This window comes from Cheilinus undulatus, linkage group 1 (assembly GCF_018320785.1).
Source record: "Cheilinus undulatus linkage group 1, ASM1832078v1, whole genome shotgun sequence".
Lineage (NCBI taxonomy): Eukaryota > Metazoa > Chordata > Actinopteri > Labriformes > Labridae > Cheilinus > Cheilinus undulatus.
This window is the reverse complement of record NC_054865.1, coordinates 18088876-18107510: the sequence shown is the minus strand read 5'-3', so window position 1 is coordinate 18107510 and position 18635 is coordinate 18088876. Positions and strand designations below refer to the sequence as shown.

The 18635-nt window shown below is 38.6% G+C and overlaps 1 protein-coding gene across 1 annotated transcript in view; it reads left to right on the top strand.

Annotated features, from left to right (window-relative positions):
- The window catches only part of LOC121512451 (CUB and sushi domain-containing protein 1-like), an 821118-nt gene that overhangs the window by 753102 nt on the left and 49381 nt on the right, over nt 1-18635 (top strand). Inside the window, exons 56-60 of the mRNA XM_041791732.1 lie at nt 2748-2921; nt 3214-3387; nt 8055-8243; nt 9974-10150; nt 14940-15125. Coding sequence (XP_041647666.1) covers nt 2748-2921; nt 3214-3387; nt 8055-8243; nt 9974-10150; nt 14940-15125 — 900 coding nt within the window. The remainder of the gene's footprint in view (nt 1-2747; nt 2922-3213; nt 3388-8054; nt 8244-9973; nt 10151-14939; nt 15126-18635) is intronic.

Below are 18635 nucleotides of genomic sequence, written 5' to 3'. Positions count from 1 at the left end.
TACGCCAAGGTCTGACCCTAAAATCTAAATGTTGCAGCTGAAGTCGAGACTTATCATACCAGGCAATGTTATCCAGTCTTTTTTGGTGAGCATGTGTTAAGCGTAGCCTCAGTTTTTTGTTCTAAGCTGACAGGAGTGGCACCAATGTGATCTTCTGCCGCTGTAGCCCATCTGCTTCAAGGTTCGACGTGTCGTGCATTCAGAGATGATATTCTGCATTCTTTGGTTGTAACGATGGAGTTATTTGAGTTACTGTTGCCTTTCTATCATCTTCTACCAGTCTACCCATTCTCCTCTGACCTCTGACATCAACAAGGCATTTTCCTCCACACAACTGCTGCTCACTGAATATTTTCATTTTTTGGCCCATTCTCTGTAAACTCTGGAGTTGGTTGTGCATGAAAATCCCAGTAGATCAGCAGTTTCTGAAATAGTCAGACCAGCCAACCATGCTGCATTCAAATCCCTTTTCTTCCTCATTCTGATGTTTGGTTTGAATTTCAGCACGTTGTCCTGACCACATCTACATGCCTACATGTATTAAGTTGCTGCCATGTGATTGGCTGATTAGCTATTTGTAATAGCAGGTGTACCTAAAAGGTGGGCGGTGAGTGGATATCTTATGGTGTTCGTAGTCAAATGAAAACATTCTTGGGAAAAAACTAATAGCTAGCTTTCCCATATATTTTCAAAACCTCTTTTTAGGTTTAGAATTCTTGAAAGTAGTGCTGAGATTTTTTTTATAAATATCTGCACAAGTTTAGATTAGCCAAGCACTGGTCTGAAATATCTATTTAGAGGTATATTGCAGCACCATACTGCCCTATCACAGTTCTATCCCAACAGATAGAATGCAAGAATCTAAACCCAGTAATATCCTACTTACAGAATGTTGGACATCAATACATAAAGCTTGTAAAACGTCCCATTTGACCGGTTATACTCCTTACTCTGGAACAATCCTAAATACGCATTGGGAAAAGAACAGTGAATTGGAGAGACTGGCAACATGGTGGGATAAACACTATTAGTGACTTGTATGATAAAGGGATTTTTATATCCTATCAGGATCTTCAAAAGACATATGGACTTGTTAGTAAAACAAACTCTTGGAAATACGTACAAATAAGGCATTGTGTAGGTAGTATGTTTAAGAACAATGAACAACAAAGTGACATTTTAAGCCAATATCTAAAATTACCTCACAAAACTCACAAAGCCTCAGTGTTTTATAAGATGTTTAAGCACCTCACAGGAGACAGCTGTAACAGTCTCAGATTGATATGGCAGAGGGACCTATCAGTTAATCTGGGGGAGGATGAGTGGTTAGATATCATCTGAAATGCAGGAAAAAACATTAGAGAAGCAAGAGTGAAACTTATTCAATGTAAATTAATGCATATATCATTGGACCCCGACTAGACTTCAAAAATAGGGAATTACTGATGACAACAGATGTTGGAAGTGCAAAAAAGAATTGGGTACATATTTACACATGAACTGGGAGTGTACTTTGGTGCACCCGTTATGGATAAAGACTTTGGAGATTCTAGGAGGTTGGCTTGGTGCTACACTGCCCATTCATCCAAAGCTCTGTCTTCTTGGGGACAGGAAAATGGTGCTTAGGGTGTCTAATGATAAGTTCAGTATTCTTAAGATTGGGTTTAACGTGGCTGAAAAACTCATAGTACAGAACTGGAAAAAAACAAGATGCCCACAGCAAAGGAATGGACTGATGAAATGGTAAAGATTTCATCCTATGAACACATGCTTGGAGGACTGAACGCTGGGGGAAGACTGCTGAGATATGGGGTCATTTTTGACAACATCTGGAACTGAAACTACGATAGATGATAAGATAATCATGCATGTCCTGGGCTTTATTTTCTTTTTGTGAATGGGTATCACTTTTATGTCTTGTGCAATACATGTATCAGAATGCTGCATTGTTTTAAGTTGTTTAAAGTTGTTCAAAAATTCTATAAAAATTTGAATTACAAAAAAAAAATATCTGAACATTAAAAGTTTTTTTTTTCAGATGAGTTATAATAATCAGTTTCTCAGTGTTTTCCACAAAGTTTAAAACTTAAAAGCTTAATTTATGGAGCACTTTTTAAAAACAAAGTTATTAGTGCTTAACAAGGACAGCAATAACAAAAAAGTTAAAAACCAAAAAATCACAGGGGTTATAAGATCCAAAGCAAAGTGACACACTTTTCAAAAACAAAGTTTCTATTTAATTCATATAATAAATAACTTGATAAATTGTTGTATGAAATTCCAAATATAAAGCCTCAGTAACAGATGTCTGACACATGCAAACATGAAGATAGGTGTTGAGTGTATAACAGGGCTTAATAGTTGAAGTCGTAATGACTACACTTTACACAGTATTTTTTTGGCTTCTGCAATTTACTCACTCAGGGTTTAAGAGATCCTGAAAAAGAGGAATCAGTTTAATGTGCCAATTTGAACACACCTGTATAGAATCTATGATTGCTGCATGGTGAGGCTATACTCACAGTGCTGCTGTTTAACATTGATTTTCTGAATGCATTGAAGACTGCTCTCCCTGACACTCAAAGGTTTATGTATAGATTCTGCTAATGGTTTGGTGGTTTAACCTTAGAATATAAGCTGGAGAAGGTTTTCAGCTTGTTACTACAGCCAGCACTGATGACCAAAAAGCCCAGAATGAGGAAAGTTATTTTTCCTACTTAATGATTTCTGTCTTTTGTCTCCTACAGCTGGTCACTGTGACTCTCCTGATCCTATAGTCAATGGCCACATTAGTGGAGATGGCTCCAGTTACCGTGATACAGTGGTGTACCAGTGCATGTTAGGATATCGCCTTATTGGCACATCAGTCCGGATCTGTCAGCAAGACCATCGCTGGTCTGGAACAACACCTGTCTGTGTCCGTAAGTGTTTATGATCTCCAAAACCATTTCATTTTCCTTCAGTATTATGCAGAAAGCTTAAAAGATTTTCCTTTATGAAGGAAACCAGTTATTCATAAGTGACTATAAGATATCACACATTTCAGCTATTTAAAGCAATAAAATGTTCCTCCTCTGATTTTTCTCTGCAGCATCTATATCTTTCAACAGAAAGCTGAGAATATCACAAGCATGAAGAGAAAAATATCACACTGCTTCACATTACTTTTCGCACACCTCCACTCTCTCATCACTTTACTCTTCCCTCCCTCAGCTATCACTTGTGGTCACCCCGGCAACCCAGCCAACGGGCGAACCAATGGCAGCGAGTTCAACCTCAATGATGTTGTCAACTTCACCTGTAACCGAGGTTATGTCCTCAGTGGAAACGCTCGTGCTCAGTGCCGACTGAACGGACAATGGAGCAGCCCCCTACCCGTCTGCAAAGGTCTCATACTCTCTCATATGACTGCCTTCATTAAAACACAGTTACAAGCTAATGCATGCACGTGTCAGGCTTCATAACTTCAGAACAACTGCCCACATGGTTTTCTCACTGACTGCTGACTTTTGATGAAAACAAATGTTAAGGCCTTCTCTGGCCTTTACTTTACCTAAAAACTTGAAAAAATATACAGTGAAGTAACAGCCAGAAACAGGCACTAAGTTTGAGAAAGAAGGCCAGACCTCTGATGTCATTTAAGTGTTTGAACATTTAAAGAAATTATTACAGTGCCTATAAAAAGTATTCACCCCCTTGGATGTTGTACCCTTTTCTTGATTTTCTAAATCAATCATGGTCAATGTATTTTTATTTTTGACAAAAAAAAAAAAAAAAAACCCAACAGAAAACCTTAAAGGGAGAAAAGGTTTCCAAAAAATAATGTAAATTAAGAAAATTATGTAAGGTGGTAAGGCAGTAGCAGCATCGTGCTGTGGAGATACTTCTCGTTGGCTGTCCCTGAAAAGCTTGCATAGGTAGAGACACATTCCTCACAGGGTCACTGTGTCAGTGGGTGTGTATGCCTGATACAGTATGGCAAGCATTAAGGGTAACACTGCCAGTCTAAGTCCTCTTTGCAGATTAATACCGTGCGTTGATATATTGCCTCTTTTCACTTTGGTTGAGTACCGATAGTTATACTTGAGTTCAATCCTTGACAGTCTGCATTGCACTTTATTTCCATTTTGTACTTAAAAAACTGTCATACTGCGCTGTTCATACTGCACACTAACCGCTTAGCCACAGCTGAACTTCTCATATTTACGTACAGTGAAGTGCCATGGGAAAGCTCGAACAGGTAGGCAGTGGCCATTAACTGAAGCTACAGCGGCCTCTAGTGGTGGGAGGTTCATTACAGTTTTAAAGATCATTACAGACCAGTATTTCAAGCCTGTGTTGATAAAAAATGTGCAAGCTAAAAGATGTCCATTGTGTATTCATGACAGAACATATAAACGGATCGTCTAAATTTGCCATAAATGACTACAGCAGTGAGTAGCCAGCATAGACTGTATAAAACATAGAAACAGCCTCAGAGACATAACTCATTGGTTTTTGAAGTTTTTGAAGTCTAACAAAAGCTGTCACCATTTGAAAATGCTGACTTCCCCAAACTTCCAGTCATTCTAGCAGCAGGAAAAGAAAAGGAGCTGATGCTGGCCATCAGCTGTAACACGCCCATCTATCATCCAACCAAGCCCTCCCCTTATTATACAAATCAATGAATAGCTTTAAATCTTAATAAAATCAAAACAGAAGATTTACATAAGATTGATCCTTGGTACAGTGTGGACCAATAAAGCCCTATGCTGCTGATACCAGTTCGATTTCTCTAACCAGGCCTTAAACATGTTTGTTTATGTTGTAAAAATAAAAAGGCATATAAACACAAAGACCTAATAGAGAGTTCTATGCTTTTGTGGGCAGCCTCAAGTAGACACTTGAGGAACTGCAGGTTTTGACTATACTACACTACTACTACAATAGATACTTCTTTAATCAAGAGGGAAAATCAAGATTTGCCAGTTGATAGTTAGAAGTACTCTGTCACAGCTAAATTTCAAGGCTGTTTTTCCCTACTGTCCATGCTTGCTTAATTCATATTTAACATGAATTAGAGGAAGTCTCTGTGGAAGGTCTATTGAAATGCAGACTCACATATAGACATCAAACAGGGCATCAAAAAGCCTACTTAGCAGCAATCTTCATTTGCTAAATTTACACAGGTATAGCCCTCACAAAGGCCTAAGAATGTGCCCAAAGCTAAAGTGAAGATTGGAGCATGGTTGCTGATGTTGCTACCTGCTAAGAGGAGTTACCCATCAGCATTATCGCGAAGTATGATGGCAATGGGAATAAAAACAAGACCTGAGCTGTACAAAACAAACTGATTTTCTTGTAAAACAATGCATTTTAGACGGTCAGCGTGCATTCAGTACTTTATTTGCCCGATTAGCTCCTAGCTACGGCATGTCAAGTGGAGCATTTTTGGCTGAATCTGCTGCCAGCTGACTGTAAAATTGGGTACTGAATAATTGTAGCGTAAATTTACCATTGAGTTGTACTCAGTGGCAATCATTTTGTCGTGTCTGTGTATTTTTAAGTCAAACACAGAGGCACACTCACACAGCTGGGTACATGTCCTGAGATATGTTCTTCTCCTCTGTTAACCATGCGTGGTTGTTGCACTACAAGCCCCCCCAGACCTCTGAAGTGTAACAGTTTTACGATGTACTAAAACACACACATACGGGCATCCTGCGTAGTCATAAGAGCAGATCAATATGACATAGTTGCTCACATGGGGTTCAACTGAAGGGATTCATCCTCGCCTGCATTGTTTCTACATCTTTTCTTTTACTTTTTCTGTCCTTTCCCTCTCTACCTCCCAGCAGCAGCTGTCAATTATGATACTGAAACTTTCTTTGTTCCCATAGGGTGCCCAGCACGCACACATACACACAAGTATCTTGATCTCCTCCAAGGACCTAAAATTTAGTGAAAGTCAGCCTCCCCTGTATCGTGTTAAAAAAATACAATGAAACTCCATTCTTATGAGATAGGTATCCAGAGAACTAAGAGACCAGAGAAGAGGAGAGGACAAGGCAAAAGTTCAGAAGTCAGAGCAGGGGTTTGACTAAAGAGCAAAATCAGGATAGAACAACTGTAACCCTGGCTTTTTGAAGCCCTGTCCTGTTTTCTGATGGTTCTGTAAAGTGGAACTCTTACTTTGTTGTAGTTTTTTTTATTGGCATATTTTTTTTATTGCTTATGACTTCTGTATGTTGACTTCTACACTCGTCATATCAGAAGTCCTTCCCCATTTACTCTGTAGTGCACTTATTTATTGTGTGCATTTTTTAACCAAGTTGGAACAAAGTGACTGTCACAAATAGGCTATATATTTTACTGAAATATTCCACAATGATAGATTATTCACTGTAAATAAAATAGAGTGAAATATAGTTTGGCAGCAGTCTACTGTATTGCAGCAAAACCTGGGTAGGCACACCTAAACACAGACTCATATTTTACAACAAGAAATAATGTTAATTATGATTAAAATACAGTGCTTTACAAATTTATTAGACCACCACCCAAAGTAAGGTTTATGCCACAGCTGCCCTAAATTAACAGCATTGGTAATTACCAAAATCATTTTTGATGTTTCTGCAATGGTTAATACACCAAAATGTAGAAGCTCTTTAAACAAAATGATATTTTTAATGCTAAAATATGATTTTTATTGTTATCCATGAATTTTCAAATTTACTGATTTACAAAAAAACTGAAAAACTAGTAAAGCACATTACTATTTCTTGATTGATATGTCAAATTATAGGTATTTACTTGCATTCCTGAACAGAAAAATTAGTTTTAGTGGTTGATATATGCTTGAGTCATTTCTGACTCAAATTTGAACCGGCGCAAATTTGGGTATAAAAAGGTGAATTCAGTTTGAAATTCCTCATTCCTGTTCAAAAGGGTCAAACGTGGAGAGCTCACTGAAAATGAAAGAGTCCTCATTAAAGCACTTCATGATGCTGGATGGTCTTTGAGACAAATATGACAAGTGGTCTTATAAATTTGTTAAGCATTATATATATTGCAGCTACTATGAAGGGTTTTAGGTGGTAATGAAAAAACTGAAATCCCTAATATCTCTTTATGACCCACCAAAACAAAAGTTACCTTCAGCCAAAAGATTGATTATTTCTGTATTGTAATATTTAATCCCAGAAACTGCTGCCTGGGGAGAGGTGCTGGAGAAAGTGTTTGCTTCCAAAACAGCTTTTATTTTATTTATTTATTTATATTTTCTTTTACTTTTTCAACTGCAGATATTCTTGATGCATAACATAGAAACACTACTCACTAAGGATTGGACAGTAATACATATACCAGAGTAATTAAAAGTAGCCATGCTATTGCTGTAATTTTTGTCATGAAAGCAGATGCTGTGTAAAGAGCATCTTTATAATAAAAGCTTGAATAGCATACATCCATTTCCAGCAGAAGTACCACTACCTGTGGGTTGAGATGATGCAGAAGTGATGACAGAACTCCTGTAGATTTATTTTGCAATAAAATGGGTAGATGTATGACGAGTGTGTTTCTGAATAAAATAAAGCTCTTTTAATTCAACTGAATGGAAAATCAATTAAGAGTGGAGACAAACTGCTTTATGTACAGGGGTTGGCAATATTGACACAAACTAAAAGTTCATCTCAGAGCTTTACATGCTAAAACTTTTGTCTAAACTACGTACATAAAAGTGGAATGAAGAAAAATGAAAATGTTTGATTAATAAGTGATGTTTAAGTATTAGATGATAGTAAACTATTCACATTGGATCAACTAAGTTCCCTTAAAAAATGACTTTTGAATGCTTATTAAAAAGAAATAAATGGCAACCTAAACAAATTTGAAAACAGCTGGTGTTATCAAGGCATTATTGTAACCTGAGTTAGGAAAGATGTTCTTTTTTCTCTTCTCTATCAATTTCTACTATTTTTCTCCTCTTTCAGGCCTAAATAAAGGGAAGATTTTTTTCCTGTCAATCATAACTTTTAAAAGAGTCCTATCCATGTCTCTTTTGCTTTCTTCTGCAGTGGTGAACTGTTCTGACCCAGGCCATGTGGAAAATGGCGTACGCCAGTCTGGTCTACGGTACCCTGAAGTCTTCAGTTATGGTATGACTGTGGCAGTCCACTGTAAAAGAGGCTTCTACCTCCTGGGCTCTGCAATCCTCACCTGTCAGCATGATGGACGGTGGGACCGACCAATGCCTCACTGCTTAGGTATGCAAAGAAAAATGTCTGCTGAGTGAAATTTATATGAAAGCAGGGGAATAATACAGGGCATAAGAATGATCAAAGAAATGAGAGACAGAGAAAAACAACAGATAGGCACTGATGAGGCTATTATGGAAATGTTTGTCCTGTTGTGAGCAGGTTACAACTTTCTGAACAAACACACTAAAAAAGTTTGTCAAGCTGAACACAGCTAGTCATAGACAGGTGCGTTTCTATTTATTTTGCTTTATATTTGTCAAAAAAGCCATTTGAGGAGCGAAATGGTTTGAACAGCTTCAGTCGGGAGATGAGGTGCGAATGAGACAGAGAGAATAAGAGAGGGTTCAGGGTAGAAAATGGGAGGGAAGTAATCATAAAAGGAAGGCGGGAGTATGAAAGAGAGGCTTAAAGGTTTCAGCATGTTTGTGTGTCTATGAATGTGTGGGAAGAGAAATAAAAGGTGAGCATGCGTCTCTTAGGGCAATAGGCGTTCTTTGCAGAGAGCGAAGTTGGCTGATAGAAACATAGAGATTAAACCAGGGAGGCTGATTCAGAGATGGAGCTAGAGAGAGGCAGAGAGGCGAGCATGACCGCAGAATGAGGACACAGTGACAGAGAGGGAGAGATGAAGAATCAGACACACACTGGTGGGACACTGGTGTCGGTGCATCGAGCATTACATTTGAGAAACAAGGTCTTATCGGAAAATTGGGGGGAGAGGTGTGATGACTAAGGGGCGAGAGAGGATGGAGTAATATAATTTGGGGGTTAGGGGAGATATCAGAGGACCAGTCATTTGGCAGAAATAGAAAATCGAGAGCTGTTTCATATCTGTGTCCTCCAGAAACCTGTGCTCTGTAAAATGTCGATTTTTTTTCCAAAAATGAAGAAAAAAAAAATTGAAGTTTTTTTTTCAAAGATGTCAATTGCTTTGACGCTATGGAATGAGTTCTACTTGTTTTCAACAGAGAGGGGAGGGAGGGAGACCCATTCTATGTTTTCTAGCTAAAGGGAATTTAATTTGATATGAGTTATTGCTTCTTTCTCTCTCAGGCAGTGCAATTAAAGTTAGAAAAAAGCAGTTTTACTGGTATGACTGTATACCGCTATACTGTGCAAGCTAAGCACTGTGGTTTCTGTTTAATTATGTGTTTATATAAAGGTTGTATTGTAAAATTGCTTAAAGCACACCATAGAACTGCAATAACCCTGGCCAGGAGTCTATATTGCATACCATCCATACTCTGCTCTCTCTATAAACCCACTAACTTTTTCTACCTTTCTTCATCAAATAAATAAAGAAATGCAATAAAGAAAGTATGCTGGCAAAGAACAGCAAATGTGTGATACTAATTATGATTTTAAAGGCCTTGAAATAAAAACTTTTTAGTTCCATACTTCAAGAAAATGGCACATTTTCCACATCAGAGATTATAAAACATTATTATGTCTTTTTTTCCTGATATTAAAATGTATTTTGTCTTCCAACTGTGCTTGCAAATTATGAAGTGAAATTTGTCTCTGCAGTAGGTAGACTTTGCCTTGTTAGTTTTTATGTGTGTGTTATTTTTACTTACAGACACACCTAAACATCTGGGTTAACCCCTTACCTTGCTGTCACTCTCTCCCTTAAGCTGCAGTGACCCAGCTGCACCATCTAATGCAGTTTTATCTGAAATCTATTGTTGGACTTAGTCAAACATTAACACTCTCTCTCTCCCTTCCCCCCTACCCAGCTATTTCCTGTGGTGACCCCGGTGTACCCCCTAATGCGGTGGTGTCTGGAACCCGCAGCTGGACTTACAGCTCAGTGCTGCAGTACTCCTGTCTGCCTGGAGGGGTGCTAATAGGCAACACTACTCGCCACTGTCAGGAGGATGGTACATGGAGTGGACCACCACCTTACTGCACTGGTAGGACACACGGTTCCTGACAGAACCAACGCAGAGCATGTTCAGAATGAGAGAAAAGAAGGAATTATTTTTTCATTCTTTGGGAGAACAAGCCAAAATACAGAAAAATTGGCTTTTTAATGAGACTTAATGGGATGAGCCAGGCCAGGCTCAGCCCTGTCTCCTCTCAACAGATTCGGTTTCATTCTCTGAGAGTCAAGTGAATAAATAGCAACCTTAGAAAGTTAAAGGCAAACCTAGTATTTTCTATGATTTTTTTTAGGAATGTACATGTGAAAACAACCAAAGTAAGCCGGGTTTGTTTTAGTATTCAGTGCAGAAATCATTGCTCAGTCTGTGTGATAACTTGTAGTCTATTAATGAAAGTTATGAACTGTCAGCTAGGCAAAAATGTCCTGTTGGGAGTTATTTGTCAAAGATGTCTTCATGTTTTTACATATATGTTCTAAATTCAGCCTAATGAGTATGTGTTACAGGACTACATTTTGACGTTCAGACAGGAATGACACAACACACCACAGGACACATTATAATTTAAAGTCAGGTAATTCATTTTACTCAGTGACAAACTATAGAGAGCTGGTCATATTTTCAACTGTAATTACCTTCCTTGTAGCTTACAGGAAACTGTCCCACATTCTGCCTCTCTTCTCTTTCATATCTCCTGCTATCTCCTTCGTTTGACAAAAAAATGTATTTTCTGCTGCAACAACCGATCACAGTGAGATAGCATTTTAATCACTTTTCTTTAACATCTTCAAAGGTTCAATATGTAAATTTTTTGCACTGAAATGTCTAAATAACTTTGTAAAAAGAGAAATTACATAAACAAATATTTCAAAAGTTTTAAAGCCAGAGAAATGTTAAATACTTAAAACTCTAAAGGGTCATGGCTTGTTGTGGTTGCCATTAAAAAAAAGCCCAAAGCAATGCCGTAGTAGTGCTGACCAAACTCATCAAGTCTATAGATGTATAACCTGATGCTTTTAATGAAACATGAAAAAGCACAAATTGTGTCACAAGCTAGCACAGATTGTGTCACTGATGAGCTGTGTTTTAACAAAACCTCACGCTGTAGGTGTCTGTTAAGTAAAAAACATGTCCCAATCCTTCAGATTTATAATGTCAACCATACGGGACAAAAATATTTGACTTAAAACAAGAAATTTTAATGTGTCACACTCTTATTTGCATTTTGTTTGAGCAGGCATTTGCATATTTGCTTGCATTTCCTTTCAAATATGTATTGCTTTCAACTGAGTTTGTGACTTTGTAAACCTTCCCTTTTCTAAATTAATCTGCAGGCATTAATCAATCCCTCAACATCAAGATAAACAAGAGTTCTCAAAAGCCAAGGCCTCACAACCTAATCAGACACACTATAAGCTTCCATTTTCTGCCATGTAGATGTAGAGCTTGCACACACCAGAATACACTTTTGACCCCAACATGACACACTTCGTCCCTCAGCAGGTTACATGTGAGTGATCAAACACACAAACCTCATTTCAGTGCTTGACATGCTCAAATAGTTTCCATACTCAAAACCATGTAACCTAAAAAATGACGGGGGTAAGCTGCGACATTTACTGTTAGAAAAAACAGTCACAATCTCATCAATCCGTTTATCTCTGCACACAACAACCACAATAGAATAACCATGTCTGTAAACTGATTGTCCAGAATCCAGACAAGTAACACAAGTTAAGCATTATAACCACATCCAAAAGTCTTTAAGTTCAGACTAATAGGTGCCAATAATAAACAGTAAAACCACAGAGAGAGAAAACAGGATGCTTATACATATGATGCTTATCTGTTATTGAGGGTGGCTAACTAGTGGTGCTATTTCCATAATTTCAGTCATTAAAAGTCTGATCCCTTCATTCTTCCTTCTTATATAGTTTTAGAGTTGGCCCATCATCAGATTTTATTCTATTTTGCCGCTGTAGAGGCAATTTAGTAAAGCCGTTTTTACTGTAAATCTCCTAATATTCTGCCTTCATGCTGTTGTTATGGTTTCAGTCACACTGATTCTATGATTCAACTTTATTTTTAGAAAGGTATGCTTCAAGTAATGTAAAATCCAGTCTATTACCTATTCTTTTAATACCTGTTTTTTTCCTCTTAAAAGTTGGCTGTGGCTTTTTGGGGTGACTTATACACCAATATAGAGTGCTGAAACATGCGCCATCATTACTGCAAGTGCATGCAGCTGCCACTGTCACACAAGGCACAAGACCTAATGGGATTGTAAATCCATCTCTTCATTGTGTATTAAAAATGGCTGCTTCACTGCTCAGTACTTGCTGGAATACACAGCGACACTGACCAAACTGATGGGTTTGGTGCCACTGTTTAACCACTGTCCCATTTCATTAGGCCATTACTGTGCATTTAAGGAACACAGGAAGTATACCGTTAGTGTTAATAAATACTGAAATGATAATTCATGTAAAGTGATAAGTCTGACATCTTAGTGTCCTTAGTCACTTGCTTGCACAATAAGGTCTGTCCACTTAAAATGAGAATATTACTGGAATATTTATTAAATTGGTAGGTCCAGCACGCTCATGTGTAGGAGAAACACAGTGGTAGCGTGCAAATCCATGCTGATACATAGATCTTACATGGATATGAGGTGGAGACAAAGAAGAACAGGTGGGAACAATCTGTGGTTTACCTGAAATTTTCCAAAGCTTTGTCTCCGCTAAGCTGTGAGTGTTTGAAGCTCAATCACACGGCCCAGACCGTTCATTCATGCCACACACTCTGTTTGCAGTGTGCACAACACAGCTAAGGTGCACGTTCATGCCGAGCAGGCCAATGGGATGTCAGCTTTATGAAAATGTATCATTGGTGGAGCAAATTAGACTGTGGCGATAAAAATTAGGCTATGGCGGAGCGCCATGGTGTAAGTAATTGATGGGAAACCCTGGTTGAGTGCTGTTTTGATTGGGAACACTTCTGTGTAAGGATAAGTGACAGGCAGAGGAAGGCAGAGTGACTTGTGGGTTTTGTGTCTGTCTCTCAACAGTCCAAGAGCTCAATAACCATAATATAGCAAGTGAATTCGTAAATTTACCTTTGCGAAAACAGATGCTACAAAAAAACTGACACAGCTGGAATGAACATCGTGGACTGTGTTGATTATGGAAATCGTCATGAAGGAGGCCTGGGACAACTTGTATTCTAATTTCAATGACAGCCTCCTCAGAGATGTGAAAGGAGCTAAAAATTTAATTGTCGCCACAGTTTCACTACACTTCAACCATATCCCATTTAGAGGGTCGATGTTTCACACATCAGAAACAAAAACAAGGAAGATGTGAGATAGGAGCAACAAGGAAAATATTGCACTAAAAGAATTTATTAAAATGACATGTTTCGTCTGACAAAACTGGGGAAGCCTGGCTTCTGTTGTCTTCCAGGACTAAATGCCACTGCTGGACACCTGTTAATTCAGTGCCAGTTTAACTAGTACACCAGGGGTTTTTGCATGTGTGTTGACACTGATGGTTAACTAAAGTAACCCTGCCTAACTTCAGTATTTATTGTGTAACAGTATTATATGATACCACAGTGCAGTGACTCACACTGAAACATGACATTGTTTTATTCATTGGAACAAAGAACTTATGAGTCAGTTTGTTTTCATGGCAGGCCGGGGGGTAGGGGGCTGAGGTGTAGCAAGGATTCACTCCCATCATTCCCTGTGACCCTTAACGTCATGTTTTTTTGTTTTGATTGAGAGCCCCCCCTTACTGTGAAATTTTACTGTATGTTGAAGGAGCGTTATGCAAAGCCCTGGGATTTTCTTGCTATTAGATGTTGTTAAGACACAGCTTGACAATGTCTTTTTATGTGACCTTGAGAAAGTTGTATTCATCATTGTTATTAAAAGAGAGTTCAGGAGTTAACTGGTACATGTGCATGATGATATTGTTCTATTCACGTTGACAGAGTATGTGGATTAAACTGCATGTGTAGAAAAAACTATGCATGGAAAAAGAGGTGAAGAGTCTTTGTTTTCTGCTTCAGGTCGTAAGTGTTGCTCTACAGTTGGCTTGTCAATTCCACAACACAACGACTGATCATTTCCAAACCCAGTGTCAACTGTCTCAACAGCTGAAATGCAATAAGCTTACTTTGCTGGCCTCAAAACAGAACGCTCAGCAGGGCAGAAACCATCCTGCAGCTGAAGACCTAATTGAGATGCAAGCCGCTGCATTTGGAGCTGTACCCTGTTAAACTCACAAATCCCCACCGATGGAATTTAAGCTGCTGAAATTGTGACACGCTCAGTGCTTTTAATGCTAGAACAATTTGGTATCGCCTAAATGCAAAGTACAGTTCTGCAAAGTTGGCGTGTGAGGGCATGTGCGTGTGGTATATGTGTGTGTGAGTGTATATGAAAAGCAGGGGAGGTAAAATATTCGTGCATTTTCTGCAAGAGAGGTTAGGAGGGGACTGAAATCACAAATGCTTTTTAGTTTGATGTTGTTGGCCTGTAGCATGAATGCATTTATTTTTAGCTCAGTGGCCCCGTTGAGAGTCAGCCTCCTAACCCTGTGTTTCACAATTTAGTTACATAAAATCACTAAACCCTATTAGGAGGCTAATGGACATAGGTGCATTTAGTGTCGACTGTATCCAGTGTATTTATATTGTCTAGATGTGGTTACGTGTGTTTTACAGTTTAGGTTTCATTAAGACTATGCAGGGATCCTAGATTGTTACTGTTTGTGTACATTTGATGCCTTATTCTTGTTTCTCTCTCTCATTATAGGTGTCAGTCCAGGAGTCTGTGGAGACCCAGGAATCCCTCCCCACGGTGCCCGTCTTGGAGGGGAGGAATTTAAAACCAAGAGCCTGCTGCGTTTCAGCTGCGAGGCGGGATACAGCCTGACTGGCTCAGCTGAGAGGACCTGCCTTCACAATGGCACCTGGAGTGGCACACAGCCCGTCTGTCAAGGTGAGGGAAAGATGGTAATAGCTATACAGCATGCATGTAGCAGAGGAAAAATTCCAAAGAGATACAGGACAAGATTCATAGATGTGTATGTAACTAACATGAAACGTATCAGCTCTGTTGTGGAGAGTGTCTTTAATTTCATCATCATAGCGCTTGATAGAAATCAGTTCAGTGAGTTTTTAAAGGGCTGTTTTGTGAAGTTTTCTATTTTTATTCTCTGTTTATTGACCCTGTTTCACATGAAAATAATGTTATTTGGTTTACACAAGGAGCCTGGATTTGAAAATGTAACATATGCCGAACTGTCTGTTTCAAAAACATCACCCATTTTTGATAAGTTATCTCCATCTGAATAAGGGTTACCTTTGGGTCCCAACCCAGATTCTATAAAACACAGCTGTAAAAATAAACATTTCTGAAAAGAAGCAGTGCAGATTTTATACAAACTCACAGTGCAAATGTTGCAAATGGACCTAATTATTCATCATTTTATGTTGAAAATAAATCTGCTCAGCCTCCAAAGATGAAGAGCTTAATCTCTTCTTTGGAGAATAATGTAGCATCAGGCTGCTTGGTATGCTGGTGACAGTAAGCAACAAATCCATTACCAAATATAGCTTAAAACATATTACATTCATTTCATGCCATACAGTTTACTTAATTTGAATATTGTGTAGGTGAAGTTTAAGAACTGTGTATTTCTGAATATGATCGATTCAATTCAGAAGGTAAGATTAAAGAAGTACATAAGTGGTCATACTATAGTTAGGGTAATATTTACAAGTACATTCAAAAGCTACTATATGAACTGTTTCACTTTATCACTGTGTGGTGGCTGCTGCATTTTTCTCTGGCTAGATGGGGCCTGTGCTCACAGGTGGCTGTGTATGGTTTGTTTGCTAAACCAATGAAATTGTCCCTCAAGAGAATTGGCATTACAATTTTAACATTTTGACCTATTTTATTCAACAATGTATAGTAAATGATATTAACTGACAAATTCAGAGATGTTAAGGTAATTTTCATCATCCATGTAGTCTTTAACACTAGAGCTGTATCATTTGCAGACTCAGCTAAAAATACACTTACACTAGTTAAATTTTACTTAGAGTAAAAATCTACTCATCTAAAGTAAAAAAAGTCTTTCCTTATTGGCAAGAACAACAGAACAGAACGAGATTGTGCAGGTAAAGTCACACCTCTATAGTAAATTAAAAAAACATGCATAATTGACAGTGTTAATGAAACTCATATAGAGTTTAATCCAACACCTTAAAAGTGTCCTTTGGTCCACACTAGTGCATTTAGTTAAAGAAGCAGTGAACACTTTAACATTTTTTTCAGCTGTACACCGAGGTATCTGACTGAACTATGATAAAACACATCAGTGATGGAGTTATTTCTGATATTTGCAGCAAACTGATAAAAATCAGCATTTTATGGCTTTTAATTAGCTCAAATGGACATCTGCTTTAAAAAATCTTTTCTGAAAAGGCATGGCTTATGTGACATAGAAACCTACCTATGGTAGCCAACTTTATGGTACCAACTTTATATAAAAGGTAGAATGTCACCGCCTCTATCTATCTGTACCATTTAAACACCACTCCCATCCTTTCCTGCACCTGCACTGCCTCGGCTCCGAGAGCTCCAGCTTTAGTAACGCTGTTGCTGGAGCAAACGGCCCAAACAGGTAGTGCTCAGGACCACCACGGTCCGCCACCACTCCACAGCCTGCTTCAGGGAACTCTGGAGGGGAAAAAGCCTCCACCTCAAAAGATCACTCTGAGGCAGCAGTGCTGCAGGACTCTGTGTCTCTTTCTGACAAGGGGACATCACTGTCACTCCCGCCTCATCTCAAAAATCAGTAACTCTCTCCCTCAACTGTACTCTTTCTGTGCATTTTTTGAATTACTGAAGTGGGCGGTGTTAGCTCTGAGCTGGGGGTTTACTTACACTTTAAACTACACTTTTGAAAGTGTCGAATATTTTACAATATGATGGAGCTTCAGTTAATCTTGAAAATCTGTGGTAGGGTTGATCTCCTCTGGCAGGAACAAAGCAGCAAGTCAAGCTCATAGCAAGACAGTGCATACCGATGAAGAATGTACGTCCTTTACAACCACCGAAAGTCACAGGCAGGAACTCTGACTCAGTAGATAACTTCATTCATGGTACAAATATGTGTCACAAACAACTACTACAATCCAGCAGAAACATGAGTGAAAGAACCCCAGCGGGGATCGCTTTTCACCTGGCAACATCCAAACACATCTAAGCACTCTTCCCAAGGGCATGATGGGAAACGTGATGGGGAGCTAGGATCAGTAAATGTTTACAGAGTTGAACTAACACTGGTGGATCAACACAGTCAAATAACTCTGACATTGAAGACTATTTCACTCAGAAGAGAGTTAAAAATACACCTGTGTACAACAGCTGGCTGTGATGTGGAATTGGAAAAAGTACAAGAGTATTGTACTAGAGTAAAGTACAGTTACTCTGGTTAAAACTCCCTTTAGTAGATGTAAAAGTACTGATTTGAAAATGCACTCAAAAAGATCAAGTACACAGGAAAACTACTCAATTAGAGCAATTTGAGTAAATGTAATGAGTTGTTTTACCCGATCATTCATCAAAGTTGGTGGCCTATGGGCTGAATGAATCCATCCCAAAGGAGCAGCAAATCACAAGGTATGCCATGACATCTGTCACTGATTTACACCCTTGACATGACTGTGCATGGCATTACAGTGTAAAAAAAGCCTGTTTAGAGTGATTTCATTTTTCTTGTAATCATATGATTTGATTTCTTGTCTGGTTTTCTCCAAAATTTAAAACTATTTCTTGTAATATATTTGATGAATATTTCTTCCATCTTGGTTTTAAAGGAAGAGAAGGCTCAGCCCTGCTACCCCATTGATAACCCGGTTTCCATGCAGAATTTACACCTCGTCTAATCTGCACAATAAAATTAAAATGAAAAGTAACCAGGGATTTATGCATTTCACCCAATCTTACACATTGTAAGAGGTTTATAAAAGAAGATGTTTGTAGAAAAGTATGGAGCTTTGTGTTTCTGTGTGTGCATTTTTATAACGGGGTGGCCCAGATACAAAGGATTGAAGTGTGTCACTCCTGACTGACTGAGCTGAATCTTCCATAGCACTGCTGTGGTTATGAAGTGTATCCTGCACAAGTAGTTTCCAAAGACAGAATTTAAACCAGTGGAGGTTTGGGAGGAAATTAAAATAAGCCCCCGCAGTGCTGTAGAGACACTGGGATCCTTCCTGTGTTTCTTTCCTTATTCTAAACAATGGCAGGTAGGCTGAATGAAACACTGCTGACAGTAACTCCGGTGTGATGCAGATTTTAGATTCAGTTAGATGGATGGGTTGTTCTTGCAGTAATTTGAGTGGAGAGTGAGAGGGAGGAATGAGTCATACAGTTTCAGTGCACCCTTATGATTGTGTGGCCAAGACCCAAAACACCACCAGTGGATCTAAAAAT